The 15,285-nt window shown below is 34.4% G+C and overlaps 1 protein-coding gene and 1 pseudogene across 2 annotated transcripts; one reads left to right on the forward strand and one right to left on the reverse strand.

Moving 5' to 3' along the window:
- Window positions 1-3,215: 3,215 nt before the first annotated feature.
- Window positions 3,216-7,354, forward strand: LOC114425299 (BTB/POZ domain-containing protein At3g08570-like). Of its 2 annotated transcripts, XM_028392173.1 has the most exons (5): window positions 3,216-3,810; window positions 4,463-4,529; window positions 4,915-6,072; window positions 6,413-6,875; window positions 7,084-7,354. In XM_028392173.1, the coding sequence occupies exons 1-5, from the start codon at window positions 3,734-3,736 to the stop codon at window positions 7,113-7,115; spliced, it is 1,797 nt and encodes a 598-aa protein (XP_028247974.1). In that variant the 5' UTR covers window positions 3,216-3,733; the 3' UTR covers window positions 7,116-7,354. The 2 variants fall into 2 exon arrangements, with proteins under 2 accessions (XP_028247974.1, XP_028247973.1); XM_028392172.1 differs by having other exon boundaries at window positions 6,413-7,354.
- A 562-nt stretch (window positions 7,355-7,916) lies between these two features.
- LOC114425302 lies at window positions 7,917-15,010 on the reverse strand (annotated as a pseudogene).
- Window positions 15,011-15,285: the final 275 nt, after the last annotated feature.

A 15,285-nucleotide genomic window follows, 5' to 3' on the forward strand; every position in this document is an offset into this window, starting at 1 on the left:
ACATTTGTCCCTCTTTTATTCTCTCCAAAGCTATCTCAAACAATCTTGATCTACCATTATTTTGCTGTTTATAATAGTGTTTCACTATAATGTTATGTGTTGTTGTAGATCACACCTCATGTTATTTATAATATGGAAAAGAGAACCAATATTGATTACAAGTGTCATATACATTGTATAATTGATGAAGTCAATCATGGAAGTATCTTGAAATGCAGTGTCATGTGGAAGAAAACGCTCAATCACGAGTAAATTTGATGAAAAACATGGTCTTGTGTAAACAAGTTTAAAGAATAATGAATATGGATGAAGATGAGAGTTCAAAATTAGGATTAAAATAATAATAATAATAATAATAATAATAATAATAATAATAATAATACTAATAATAATAATAATAATAGGGTAAAAATAGTATTTAAAAATAAAAAACATGGAGGTGTAAAAATAGGGCTTAAAAGGGTATGGTTGGTAATTTAAAAAATATAAACATAAGGAAGGGGTGTAAAAATAGGGCTTAAAAGGGTATGGTTGGTAATTTAAAAAATATAAACATAAGGAAGGGGTGTAAAAATAGGACTTAAAAGGGTATGATTGTTAAAATATAGTTTCAGAAATATTACATGTTGTTTTGTAAAGAAGTTTCCAAAATTGTATATTTTGTTAATACATAGTTCTGAAAATTACTTTCCAGAGTTGATATTTGTTGTTATGAAAAGTATTTTATGTAACTATGTTTTAACAAATAAAATGGTATAATTGACAATAAGAAAAACAGTAGGGTACGTGGGGTGTATATAGCAAGTGCCACACTTTAGTTTTGTGTTCCTCGCTGGCCCAATGAGAGGAAATCCACTGGAACAAGTCTACGAAGATAGAAACCCTGCCTTCCTCTAAGCTCCTAAGTAATGGACGGTGATAGATTAGGTGCAAGGATTCTATCACTAAATTCAGTAAGAAAACTAAGAGATAATTAAAATTGGAAAAGAATGTGTAAATTTTGCCCTTTGGAGTGTATCTTTTTTTGGGGGGTGTGTGTTGTTCTATTGCATAAAGGTATAGCATAAGTGTGATATTATTTGAATTTCAGTTGAGAGAATTTAAAAGTATTTTTATTAATAAATCTTTCTTTCTACCATTTCATGTATTGGAATTTAGAACTGTATATTGTAATTTATCTAAATATAGCCTTAATCATTTTGATCCCATAATACTTGCTGGTGGTTGCTTGATTTTTAAGACACTTGTTAAGGTATGTCGCAGGTGCATGATGATGCGCTTTTGGACTCATGTGAACTAGGGTTTGAAAACTATTAGATTCTCCTTTAATTAGGATAGATGCAGTTCATGATAATTGAGCTGTTTAGGTATATAAGACGTGCCCATAACATTTTTGTAAGGTTAGAATTTTACTTCATAACATTTTTTTTGGAAAATAATTTCGTTATTGAAAAATGATTATACTTGTCTTGAAGCTAAATAAAGTATTAATGGTTAAATTATAAAAGGTCACGCACAAATTAAGGAGAACTTTGATATAAAATAGAAACAGGATGTTAATAATATCGTATTAGACGCCAGATCAGGAAGGAGTATACTTGTTTCTTCGTACAGTTGCCGTGCCATATACTATTATTTAGAATTGACAAATATTACCATTGATACTATCGAGGTCGTAGATTAATCAGCGTGGAGTTTTCCGATTTACAACTAGTTATTTTGAAAATTTGATGCGAGACTTTTAAAAGTTTTTTTAATTTTTCTTTATTTAATTTATGATAAGTTAATATTTTTTAAAATTAATTAATTTTCTTGTATTTGAACATAGTTTTGAATTTTTTTTATTGATTTAAAATATTAAATTTGTTTACATAAAAATTATTAAAATAAATTAATGTTCAGATGAAAAAGAGACATAAATAAAATGAAAAATACATTAAAAAATAAGTCTTATAATCAACTAAAAATTTAAATATTAAACGTTAAATTTTTTATTATTCATAAGATTCATTTTTTTTATTTTTTTTACTATATTTATGATTTTTTTTAACATTAGTTAATTTATATAATTTTCATATAAGTGAATCTATTTAGATTCATGTCTTAATAAAAAAAATTGAAATTGTTATTAAAAATAAATGATAAATTTTTAAAAAATATTAAGAATTAAAGAAATAAGGAAAATATTTTAGAAGTTGTAAAAGTTAAAGAAACACTTTAAAATAAAAAACTATTCTTATATTTTTTAACCTTTTAAATATGCATTTATATTAAATATTAAGAAAATTTGATCACTTACAATAATTTGTGTTCTAGGAAAAAGAAATACATTGAATGATGAATAATATATAAATAATTTGGGAAAAGGAATTAAGAAGGCAGAGATGTGTAGTGGTGCTGTCTCTAATAATTGCATCTTTATTGAGTTCCGTGACATCGATTCATGCCACCAACACTCCATGTCAGATGTCCTTAGACCACTTTTTCTTTTGAACCTCTCTCTCTCTTCCCTTTCCATTCTTCTGCCTTCTACGCTCCAACATTGACCCCTTACCCTTACCCTCACCAAATTATCGTGATCGTGCCCTTGCCCTACGTGTCACTTCTTTTACTTTTCTACCTTATTCACATTGATACTATTGCATCATCCTATCTTGTGCAAGGATACTTCCATAGATTGTATAAGATATCATAAGAATAAAAGTAAGATTAAGGTGATTTTCACAGTGCCGTGCATAAAAGTATGAGACGAATTTTCAATCATTATTCTAGTTTGTCTAGTAAGAAATGCATAAAAATAACTGATAATCTTCATATATATATATATATATATATATATATATATATAATAACAGGAACAAATTAAAAAGAGAAGTTCATGTTTTGAATTTTGAAGTTCAATTGTAACTCCCATACAAAAACTATTTAATTAACAGTTTTTACATATAAAAACATATTTAAATCCATACAACAGATACGTACAACTGCACATTTGGTTTTAATTTGCTATGTTGTGTAACTATGTGATTAATGGGGACTATTAAAGCCATAATAATTGTAGCGTTTGGTTTTGGTCATTTCAATTCAAAATCGAAACCCAATAAAGCAAGGTGGCACAGGCACAGACACCCAGCAATGTTGTGTTTCTGTTTGCAAAAAAATTACCACTGGAGACTCAGTCTTTTTGTAACGTAACGTGTCCACGTCCAAGGCCAACAATGGTACTTGATTAGATAATAACATGTGAATATGAATATGAAGCCTGAGCACTGTATTTGTATAGTGTATAGTAATAGTATTATAACGCAAAAGCCAGAAACAAAAGCAGCCAAAAAGCAAAAGATGGTTCAGCACTGGTAATAAGAAGACCATAGGCTGGCTACTACTACTACACACACAGCACATGTTATGAAAACGAAAAGAAAAAGCTACTATGCTGTATTTTTGTGATGGCACTTGTGAATAATTGAATGCTATGGTGAGGGTCTTTTGGGGCGTTTACTCCGAAATATTCCTGAATCATAGCTATCTGCAATCTCCCGTATGCATCATTTGATAGTTTAATCATCAACAACAGCTACAGCACAGCACAGGCCTCATCAGTTTTGTGTTGCTGTTCCTGAAACATACACAGATCAGGTAGCAGGAGGAGGAGGAGGAGGTGTTGCACATTTCTCAACTCTCCTCACTCTTTTCTTCTAACAGATAGATAGATACATAGTGAGAAAGAAAGATGGTTTCTGAAACCTCACTCTCTTCTTCTAAACGCTCTCCTGCTACTCCTAAGTTCTGCAACTCTTTCACTACTAGGTACTATTTCAGCAACACCCTCATGTCATGTCCTCTCTTTGTTTTTTGTTTCTATCTATTTGACTATGTTATGTATGTCTTGTTGTGGGAGTGTAATATGTACTAGTGTGTGAGTGTGTCTATATTTCATCTGATAGTAGATTAAGAATGTAACTTCATGTCTAACCAAGGGAATCTAGCTGAGTTGGTTGAACAGACTGCGTGAGTGTGAGTTGTTGTAAACACCTTGGTACCTGTTTTCAATTCCTACGGACAAAAAAAAATGCAACTTCATGTGCTTGTTTTGCTACATCCTAGTTCTATCTAACTGGTGTTGAAATTAAAATATTTGTTTGCTTGGTATGTCCTTCTTCTGAATTTTATTGGTAATAGTTATGCAATATTATCCAACAAAATTTTTATGGTGAGATATTTTCAAGTTTTTGAGCTAGATAGAGATTATCTAAATTCCTGGGAAAATTCAAGGTGAATTGCATGCTTAAAGACAACATTTTTTTATGTGCTGCTATTCTCAACTCTTTCATTTGTTTCATTGTGAAGATTTTTTTGGTTAGGGGTGACAAGAATCAGAGGATGCTGTGGATTTCAGAATCCATGCTTCCTTAATAGGATTTGTGACAGTTGTCATGTCATACTGTTTTTTTGGTTGCAGAATATTTGCTGATGTTGCTGGCGACATTACAATTGTTGTTGATGGGGAGTCTTTTCTGCTGCATAAGGTAAAAACTTTCAAGATGCGGTTGACAACCACTTGATACATTCATGAACTTGTGTTCAATTTGTCATTGAGTTGTAAGTTTTTATCTGCTAAACTTTAGTTGTCATGGCTTTAATTTGGGTGTCTCTTTTACCAGCTGCTATGAATCCATAATATGCTAACAAGCAACTAAAGCAACCACTATTTGCCAAAAGTCTTATGCCTACTTTATGATACCAAAGAAAAATGTTGATGACTTCTATTTGTCTTCTTTTGAGTGCAAAATAGCTGCACCAGTCAACTCAATACTATTCAGTTAATGTCTTTGTTTCAATTTACAGAAACGGTATCTTAATTCAAAATCTATATTATAAAACTAATTTGTTGTTTTGTGCTTGTTCATGAAGTTTCCCTTGGTGACTCTAAGTGGGAAGATCAGGAAGATGGTTGCTGAAGCCAAGGGTTCCAATGTTTCAAACTTGGAGCTCCTCAACTTTCCAGGGGGGCACCAGACATTTGAACTTGCCATGAAGTTCTGCTATGGGATGAATTTTGAGATTACAACATTCAATGTTGCCCGGCTTCTTTGTGCAGCAGAGTACCTAGAAATGACAGAAGAATACCGGGAGCAAAACCTCATCTCTAGAGCAGAGATTTATCTGAATGAGATTGTCTTTCAGAGTCTTCAGAAATCAGTGGAAGTGCTATCCACCTGTGAGATGTTACCTCCAGATATAGTGGATGAAATTGAAATATCAAATGGATGCGTGGAAGCCATTGCAATGAATGCTTGCAAGGAGCAACTAGTTTCTGGTTTATCTAAATTAGACTGTGATGGTGAATCTAGAGAGCTAAAGGAGGATTGTGTTGCATGGTGGGTTGAAGATCTCTCGGTTTTGAGTATAGATTACTTCCAAAGAGTTATTTGTGCCATGGGAAGAATGGGGGTAAGATCAGACAGCATTATTGCATCACTAATGCATTATGCTCAATCATCTTTGAAGGGTATTGGAAAGTGTCAATTTTGGAATCCATCAAGGACAAACTCAAGTCCAACAAGTGTGGAAAAGGACCAGAAGATAATTGTGGAAACTCTTGTAAGTCTCATGCCAACAGACAAAAGCTCTTCCATTCCTTTGACATTTTTGTTTGGCATGTTAAAGATGGCTATCATGTTGGGTGCCATCATTCCCTGTAGGCTTGAGCTTGAAAGGAGGATCGCGTTACGGTTGGAAATGGTCTCACTAGATGATCTGCTTATACCATCTCTACAGAGTGGGGACTCCTTGTTTGATGTTGATACAGTTCACAGGCTACTGGTGAATTTCTTGCAACGGGTTGAAGAGGAAGAAACCGAAGATTATGGGTATGAATCTGATGGATTTTGTTCTTCTGGCCATGGTTCTCTGCTAAAAGTGGGGCAGCTTATTGATGCTTATTTAGCAGAAATTGCTCCTGATCCCTACTTAAGTCTACAGAAATTCATTGCTTTGATTGAGATACTTCCTGATTATGCTCGTGTTATCGATGATGGCTTTTATAGAGCTGTGGATATTTACTTGAAGGTAACTTTGCTTGAACTATAGGGAAGAAATATCTTTGATTCCAAATTTCCAATAGTTAGGCACTTCCTAGTTAAACCTCACAAAACTAAGCAGTTTGTTGTGCTTGTTATTCATTTGAGTTTTATGAACATCAATGTAAATTTTTTTACACTATCAACTAATCAGAAATCATTTTTATATGACTTTTAATATACATTAAAGTCAATAAACTTACCTTGAAAGATGATTCATGATTATATGACTGTAAAAAAACATTTATACTGTCAGTGCATATATTGTTTATTCTATTCATTTTCCTTCTTCATGTTGATAATGGCATTTCTTTTCACTCATTGTTCAGGCACATCCAGCACTAACAGAACAAGAATGCAAGAAGCTTTGCAAGTTGATAGACTGCCAGAAGCTGTCTCAAGAAGCAAGCAACCATGCAGCCCAAAATGACAGGCTTCCACTGCAGATGGTGGTGCAAGTCCTGTACTTCGAGCAGCTGCGTTTGAAGAATGCAATGTCTGGCAGTTTGGGAGATGGGCTGCTGTCACAGAGAATAAGCAGTGGTGTTCCAAGTGCAGCCATGTCCCCTAGGGACAACTACGCTTCTCTGCGGAGAGAGAACCGGGAACTGAAGCTGGAGATTTCAAGAATGAGGGTGAGGCTGAGTGAGTTGGAGAAGGAGCAGATGTTCATGAAACAAGGGATGATTGACAAGGCAGGAAATGGGAGAACATTCTTAACCTCACTTTCTAAGGGGATAGGGAGAATTGCAATTTTTAGCGGTCAAGGCGGGGGAAAGCGCCAGAAATCAGGTAGGAAGTCTCGCGGTTTGGAGGGGAAAACTGGTAGGAGTAGGAGACATTCTGTCTCATAGATTAGCTAAGCTTTTACAGCATTCTCTATTCACAACATGTAAATGAGTTGATCAAAAGTTTCTCTTCATCCTTGGCCACACTAGTTTAGCAGTTGAACTTGAGTGTCTCACATTCTCTTCTTTTTCCCTGCTGTATATGATTTCAGCTGCTGAGCTAAGGTCGAATACTACACAGTGACACTGCTTGTTGCAGTGACACCAAGAGGAAGCTTCATCAAATACCTCAATTCAATGTGTAGCATCACCTTGTCCTAGGGACACAGTTAAAGCATCTCCTTTCTTACTCTAACTTTCACACCCTCCCAATGATAAAATTAAAATGTACTTATTTCTTGTCAAATTTGCACCTTAGATTGCTTGAAAAAGGAAAATAATGTAACTTATGCCAAATACTCAAATGATTCTTCACCTGCTTAAGTTTCTGTAAATTCTAATGACTAATTTAATGCTATTAACTAAATTAACTAACTTAAAATATGTGTATTAATTAAAAGAGTTTTATATTTAGGTATGGGGTAGTAAGTCCTAACTTGAATGTTGCCTATGGGTGACACTAGTAAGTTTGTTGCTTCCTGCACTCAAATGTTGTTTTTTGCACCTCTCGAGAATGTTTTTTTACCCTTTGGATTGGCCATTCTAGAAGCCAAAAATGGTGCAGGAAGCAATTTTTTTGGTGCAGGAAGAAACAGCTCACTGGTAATTGTCTTTATCCATTCTGTCTAAAATCTCACTATTGGTACATTACTGCATGCAGCATGCTTCACAAATCTGAAACATATTGTTGGCACACAAGTTGTATTGCCACCAAAAATCATTTTTGGTCTAGTGAGATATTACAAGTTATTGTCAAACTCGTACACCAAAACTATAAGTTCGGGGTAGTATAAAAACGTCTTTAAAAATTTCCTTGATACAGCAAATCACAGTCAAGGAATATTTATGTATTCAATTCAATGATTAAAGAGTAAAGTCTTCTCCATGAGAACCAAGAGACAAGAGTGCACCAATCTATTTATTTATATTTGATTTGATTCAGATCCTAATTCCTAGGAGGCAAGAAGCAAAAGGTCCATCATGATCAAGGCCTTTTGAATAATAATGTTCCTTCTAAGTTGCGATCTCCCAGTAGATGTTTTTTGTACGGATAAATATATTTGGACACTTCAAGTGTTATTTAACACCTAGGAAAAAAAGAGAAAAAAATATAAATATGATAGGTGATATTTTTGTTCACAGGGAGTTTAAGCTTCCAAATCTAACTCCAGCTAGCCCCACAATCTGAATAAGTGCCTGAAACACAAGGCTCCACAGATCCAGAAATCCGGAAGGTTTAGCACCAGCATGGATTTAACGACAACATCAGCAGCAGATTGAGGAAGGGTAGAATAAAGCTTGTGAAGATCCCAATCCAGACATCTTTAAGCTTTAGCATAGAATCACAGATATGCACAAAAGGAACTTTGCCACAAAGAGGCTCCTTAGAGGCCCACGGGGCAAACCAGAAGCTAAAGGCCAAACCATCCTCCAACTCCTTCAAAGCCGAGATAATAGACACCCACACCTTAGATCCCTTGGTCTGCTTGGCCAGGAAAATATTGCCATGAGGCATATACTTATCCCTCAAAATCTCAACCCAAAGTTTGTTGTGGAATGCATTAAGCGACATGGTGATGGCGGCACGGACTGACGCAGATGTAGTGGCAGTGATGATAATTGAAATATTTTAAGAGTCATAAGTAATTATTTTTACTTTGGTGTCAAATAATAATAATTAAGTTAAGTTGATCACCATGTCAAATGGTCAAGGTCTAGTGTTGATTATGTAAGATTTTGTCTTCAGAGTGATCAAGTCAAAAAGTCCACAACCCATCAAGCATTGATGAATCAATAAATGCTTAAGTTGATTATGTAAGAATCAATCCTCTAAGTGATCAAGTCGATTGGATGGTCCATAGTTCTCCAAGCATTGAGCTTATGACTTAAATTTAAGTTGATTATGTAAGTTGATCCTTGAATGGTTAAGTCAGTCAAATGGTCAACAAGCCACTAAACATTCAGCCTTTGACATAAATGCTTAAGTTGATAACGAAAGAGTTGGACCCCAAAGGTTAAGTTAGTCAAATGGTCCAAGTATATTTTTCAACCAAATTCTTAAATTATGTATTATAAAAGAATCCATAATAAAGTAACATGGACTAATCAAGACAAATACCGAGTAACATAATATGATACACCACTTTATCTTCACACATTCAGAATCATATGTTTCAGGTGTTCAGCCAAATCTAATCATTCACTTTAAAGCCTGAACTTTAATTAAGTTAAAAAAAAAAGTCAACCCACAAGTCAATCCAATCCAACTTACCATTTGATTGACATGTGGGTTGGTGAGTTGAACTTTTCAACCCAATTCAACCTATTCGGACAGGTTACACGGGTTGAACAGTTGTATTAAACCCGTTTTGAGATTCCTAGTAATAATAGTAAGAGTAAATGACAATTTTGATCTCTGAATACGTCAATAGGTGACAATTTAGTTTCTAAAAGAACAAAATTTCTTATTTGCATGTGCTGACCCCACAGTGCAGTTCAACCATTACCGAAATTATTTCAATGAACGACATTTGATACAAGCAATGCAAATCATACTAGTAAAATGGAGAAAAAGTGTTTCGTTTCTTGTTGAGATTAAAGGACATAACTGAAAATTTGTGTATTTCTCTGCGGTCATTAACTCAAAGATTGTGTGTGTATATATAGATACAAAAAGATAAACTAGTAAAAAAGGATAAGATTAATCAAAATCTAATCTAAATCTTAGAGATATAATCCTACTAGATAAGATACAAATTTCCTACTAGGAATCATATCTCATAAATCTCTATCATATCATATCTTAACACTTGTGCAAAAATATCATGTCAGCAACCATGTTTCAACAATTAGTTCCCAAAAAATAACTAAAAAGAATATGCTTCAACATGCAATGCATAAAACTCAGCCATAAATTACTTGGCTCTGAAAACATGTTCTATAGAGGGAAAAAAAAAAGGTAATCAAATATGACATTCTAGGGCGCAGAGTTTTGGTATGCACACAATGTTTGATAAATTGTTCTTGTGTGTGTATATTCTCTGTAAGGCAAAAAGTACCACAAGGATGAAAGTCCACCAGCTAGAATTCCACCAAATATGATAGCTCTAAACCACTTATTTGAAACAAATCTGTATGGAGAAAAAATAGCAAACAAAATGGTACCAAATCAGCTCGTAATGTTCAGATTTAGGATAAAAGTAAACAATATATAGTAAGCTAATTGATATGTCAGATGTTTTCTAACATATAGTAATCGATCAATAAAACACTTGAAAAGTAATAAACAAAAAAATTGAGCAATCACTGAATTTTGAAGGGGTTCTATATTTGAGGTCATATGCCAATGCCATCAAGTGGTTGAAGCAAAGCTATATAATTTATTCTTTGAAAAACTGAAACAGAAATTTGAAAAAGTTTTCTAATAATCTCAATTGCTTTTCCATGGTAATATTGACTTATTGAGTATTGAGCATTAAAAGAAATTTTGAAGCTCCAACAGTATGGCCTAGCCAATAAATCAAGATTTGAGATCCTTTCAAAGATGCTTGTGGATAATTAGATGGTGAGTTTATGCAATGAACCTCCCTAACATACTTCCTATTGCAGTCAGTGCGTGAAGAAAGGTCGACTGCCCATGTTTGCCAGCCTAAGTGTCCAGACACAACTGCCAGAGATGCATAATACAGCCAGCCTGCTGCAGACAAATGAATTGGGAGGTAATACAAAACCATTGCAACCCAAACTTTTCATGAAAAAAGAGAACAAAATGATGTTTCATAGAATAATACCTATTTCAGCATTAAATCCACTAACAGCAAGACCACCAAGGCATGCAATCTCAAATCCAGTAATCCACTACTTTGTTGAATCACCAAAGCGCAAAGCTGTTGATTTAACTCCCACTTTCTGGTCATCTTCTTTGTCCTGAATGCCAAGGTTACAAAACATTCTTAGACACTATAAGAATTTCAATTGCATTGCCTTAAACAAAATATTCAAGTGGAGGATACCAAGCAGTCTTTGACATTGTACTTTTTGTTTCATAACTTGACTTTTACAAGTTCCATATTTGAAGGAGTATAATAAGCCCGTCAAGAGGCAGAAAGTCAGGAAAGCAAAAAACTAATATACATACTCCACACATCAATGCAGATTATGAAGCAGTTGAAGGCAGAGGAGCAAAATCATAGGGATTGCATCTTACTTGAAGCAATGCTCTATTACCTGATGTGCATAGATAGTATCGTACACAAGAGTCCAAAATACTCCAGAGGCATAGAGTGGCAGCACAATAGATGGATCCAGACTTCCTTTAATTGCTGTTCATCCTAACAAAGCCCCCAGTTAAAGGTCAACCCAAGAAAGGCTTGGGGCTAACCAATATCATTACAGGAGAGCACCATATAAAAGCATAATGAGATCATGCATAAAAAATTCAAAATAATAGTAAAGAAATAAGATAAGAAAAAAAAAACTAGAAATGAGGAAATTCATTTACCCAAAATGTAAACCTCTTCATGAAGGGATAGGAGAAGAAAAGCAACAAGGATGAGGCACCCAAAACACGGCTGCAAAATGTACACAAGCTTAAAACAAAAATGGCAAAATTCACATGCTCGCAATTTATATTGATTCAGTTATGCCAGCATATGAAATATTGATAACATGGAAATCAAGTAGAAGGATGCATAGCACTTGCAAGTCATATGAAGAAGCATAATTTGGACCTATTTACTTTGAGAAAATATCTTCTGTTCTTGTTTATTATTTTCACTTTTAAATACAAAAAAAAAAATCACATTCTTTTCATTATGTTTTAAAAAAATTGTGTAGGAAACTATGAAACTAACTTTTTATCTAATTCCTATACAAATATTTGAATACAAAAAACAAAATGAAAACAAAGCAACACTTTTATAATTCAAAAGTGAATTGAAAATAAAAAAGAAACATTTTTTTAACCAAAGTGATCATCATTCTTTATCCTGTACATAACTGTGTTTTCTAGGATACATAGCAGTATATCTCCTTTCTAAGACAGCATTTGGTAATGGATATAGCAATGCCATATCTTTATTGTTCCCGCATAACAGTGTTTTCTTATCAAACAATTGGACCAATTTTTGGCCATGGATAACATGGAGGAAAGGCAGCCACTCATTGTAAAATTATGCAATTTAATATAGAAAGTCACCTTTTTCCTTCACTTTATGTGGCAGAAGTTTAAAGTAGATGGTCTTCCATGTTTCTGTTCATATCCTTTTAGCCTACTTTCCTCCCATTTTTAGTAGTTAAAAGGCATGTTCTGGAGAAGAATTTTGGTTGATTTTCCTCAATAACTCTATATAGTATTTAATCCTATAAAACATCAAAACTATTTGGTGTTGCTAGCTTTGCTAATCGAGGTTGCACAGCCACAATCAAGGACATGCGACACAGATCAAAGTTCCAGGCAGGAAATTCTATCTTTGCACAAGTAATTGAAATACTACAAATTGAAGTGTCTAAATCCCCAACATAACAAAGATAGACCCTGATCAATTTTTAATATTCTAAATTAACACTAACCTATAACTATTCAGTTGTAGAAGAATCCCAAGACCCAAAAGTAATTGAAAACCAAGAAAACAAAGTCCTTGAAATGGTGTCAAAAGACCACTTGCCACCTGTCTCAACTTTGTCCGTTCTACCTGCATTATGCAATATCATTCATAACATAAATTCTTAGACCAATTATGATGGGGAAAACAAACTGGAGCATTTCTGAAAAGGCTAAAGGGAAGAAGTACAACACCACAGCAAATGGCACAATCATATGCTTAGTAAATGTGAAGTGTTTTTACCAAAACAAAATCACAAAGATAATGGCATAGCAGTAAAAACAAATTAAATAAGACAGCATCCGATGTCTCTAGTGTTAACCAAATGGATGCAAAATAATGAGTTGAATTAATTTGGGCTTTAATATGCCCATTAGGAACTGGTTCTTGCAAATTTTTGGGCATGGAATCCTAATCCTATCCTCTTGTCCATCACTTAGACCTACACAATCTTGTAAATACAACTTTTTTATCAATAAAAACAGTTCAATGACAGGAAGATTAAGTAGGAAGAAAGGAGGACAAGAAATCCTCTATATTAGGCCAAAAAAAAAGGTGGGGTGGGGTACGAGCAAAAGAAAACTGGGAAGTTTCGTGCCAGTAAATTGATATAATTTAACCATATTTGAAACATGATAGGTAAGAAGAAAAAGAATTTTTTTTTAATACAAATTATAGAAAATAAAGATGAACTTGCTGGCCATATGAAATGTTAAAGCAATAAATACTCTTGGCATGACTTAGCTTTCAGTTCATTCTTCTATCAGTACCTATTATACTAGTCAAACACATACACAACCCTGTTGCAGTGATTTGCAAAACAGAATTACAATATCGGTATCTCCTATAGAAAAAATGCAACTAAAAAGACGTAACACTTACCATTGTATCAATATCCCGATCAAGGAGATCATTAATAGTACATCTGGCACCTCTTAAAAGCAAAGCCCCCCACATCCAAACAGAGCCAACATTTTAAAATTGGGGAAGGTGACCCGGGGTAGCAGCCAAGGTAATTGACCTAAAGCATGAAAAATTATATTAAAAAAAAGAGAGAATATGATTTCAACAAATGGAGAACTTCTTAGGTGTGTGTTTGGTTTCACATCGTACAGGCACTATACATGCATTTAACCTGATGCTAAAAGTTGTAGCTTCCACATCCATTGCCAATCAGACACGAAAACGAAACTAAAGCGCTAGATCAACAGAATAGTCATGTAGGAATTTATAATTGATCAGGACTGAAAGAAGAATAATGTAGGCATATAGCACCTAGGTTGCAATAAATAAAGTTCCACGTCTAACAAAAAAGGAGCTTCCTGGCTTTTCATGTTTCCTCAACTCATCACCAATGTCACAGGTGTTACAACAATTCAATATCTACCCATTTCCAAGAATAAATAATACACACACTAACAATTTAAAAATCCTTTTACGCTGTCATCTAATTTTGCAATCACAAACAGCAATATATGGCAAATTTATTGATTTTAACAATATCTATCTTAAAAGTCATACCAAGGATTTTTTTTTATTAGTTGACACTGTAAAAACGACACGGCATGCTTATTTCTACTCTATTTCCAATTAGCAATGGAGTTCATTTCTGAGTTTTGTGAATGTGAAAGCAAGCATTCATAACAAAAGTGAATAAGAACACTTACCACATACAAGGCCATAGAAGCAACCATGTCCCAATTGGCTTATCAAGGCGAGCAAGTCGAGCATAGGGCTGAACCTTCCTAGGCAAGTACAATTCAACCCAAGAGGTGTCTCCTCCACCACTGCTACTCACATTATCACCACTTTGATTCTTGTTCTCCTTGGAATGCCATGTGGACAAGTGTGCAACAAGGTGGAAACTTGAGAGAGACCCAGTAGTTTTACGGAACTCAAAATTGAAACTTTGGAGCTGGGGTGGCTTGAATGGGGGATTTAGAGTGGGGTTTTGGTTTGCGAATTGTTGAGTGGTGATCAGAGGATTGAAGATGACAGGGTAAAGTGATACGGAAGAAGAAGAAGAAGGTTTGAGAAACCTATGGGAAGCACGGGAGGTCAAAGCCGTTGCCATTTTCTTTACCAATAGGGGACCTTAATCTGATGAATGGAGTCTCCAGAATACATGAAAAGTGGCTTCTGATGCACAGTGGAGGAAGAAAAAATACCTCTGACCTCAACTAGCTAGAAGAAATGGAGGAAAAAAGTGCAACATGGGCGGTGCAGCGGCGTATGATAGCAGCAATGCGACGGCGGAAAGAGAGTGAGTGAGTGAGTGGGAGAGAAGAGAGAAGTGAGGGAGGGAGAGGCGAAAGAGTTGGGGGTAGTTTACGAATTTTGTTTTTGGTTAAAAGTGGTGGATGAACTTAGGTGTAAGGGGTGTGAGAATAACAACTGTCTTAGTTGTTTGTTGATGACATTTGTGCTATGTGTTTTTTGTTGTTACGACCCAAGAAAATAGAACATGTCTGTCTTTTGCTATTTATACTCCCGATTTGTTAAGTACACACATCTATTCTTTTCTTTTTTTTATGAAAAATTACTACTTAATAATTATTATTTATCAATAGTTGCTTTCACTCTCTTTCACCCTCTATCGCCCCCACTCCCATTACCACCACCATTGTGACCATAATCATCATTTTTGTTATT

The sequence above is a fragment of the Glycine soja genome, chromosome 9 (assembly GCF_004193775.1).
Source record: "Glycine soja cultivar W05 chromosome 9, ASM419377v2, whole genome shotgun sequence".
Taxonomy (NCBI): domain Eukaryota; kingdom Viridiplantae; phylum Streptophyta; class Magnoliopsida; order Fabales; family Fabaceae; genus Glycine; species Glycine soja.

What these genes read in the sequence shown, in the direction of transcription:
- LOC114425299 (XM_028392172.1), top strand. Translation starts at nt 3,734, where the DNA reads ATGGTTTCTGAAACCTCACTCTCTTCTTCTAAACGCTCTCCTGCTACT. An exon ending in TGCAACTCTTTCACTACTAG is followed by an intron (nt 3,811 to 4,462) that starts GTACTATTTCAG and finishes TTTTGGTTGCAG; the next exon opens with AATATTTGCTGATGTTGCTG. An exon ending in AGTCTTTTCTGCTGCATAAG is followed by an intron (nt 4,530 to 4,914) that starts GTAAAAACTTTC and finishes TTGTTCATGAAG; the next exon opens with TTTCCCTTGGTGACTCTAAG.